The sequence below is a fragment of the Penaeus monodon genome, chromosome 25 (genome assembly GCF_015228065.2).
Source record: "Penaeus monodon isolate SGIC_2016 chromosome 25, NSTDA_Pmon_1, whole genome shotgun sequence".
Classification (NCBI taxonomy): domain Eukaryota; kingdom Metazoa; phylum Arthropoda; class Malacostraca; order Decapoda; family Penaeidae; genus Penaeus; species Penaeus monodon.
In genome coordinates this window covers 33206754-33207091 of record NC_051410.1, presented here as the reverse complement: position 1 = coordinate 33207091, position 338 = coordinate 33206754, and the positions used below count along the sequence as shown (strand labels likewise).

General features: G+C 40.5%; 1 protein-coding gene across 1 annotated transcript in view; it reads right to left on the bottom strand.

Annotated features, from left to right (window-relative positions):
• Positions 1–338, bottom strand: part of LOC119589154 (phosphatidylinositol 4-phosphate 5-kinase type-1 beta-like) — a gene marked incomplete in the record, with an annotated part of 149444 nt that overhangs the window by 52886 nt on the left and 96220 nt on the right. The window contains 1 exon segment of the mRNA XM_037937732.1: positions 92–199. Coding sequence (XP_037793660.1) covers positions 92–199 — 108 coding nt within the window.

Sequence of the window (338 nt, the reverse complement as noted above, 5' to 3'; positions counted from 1 at the left end):
CCTTGGCAGTGAATAAGTCAACAGTAAAATGGTACAACAGCAAAAACAAATCTTACAAGCCTAAGCATACAATTACTGGCACTGGCTTTACCTTCATGACTGTCGTGACCATCTGCAGGATGATCAGGATCAGCCTGGGATACTGGGCGCATGATACGCATGGAAGTACCTCTCCGCCGAGATGGGGAGTGTCTCAAAGCTGTAAGGCAAAAGCCAAAGCAAGGGTAAAATCAGCCTACAATATTGGGCTCTTTTTAAATATAAAGGGACTGCAATTACATTCTAGTCTTAATCAAATAAGATTTTACGGTAAAAACAAAATATGTAGTATAAAGTTC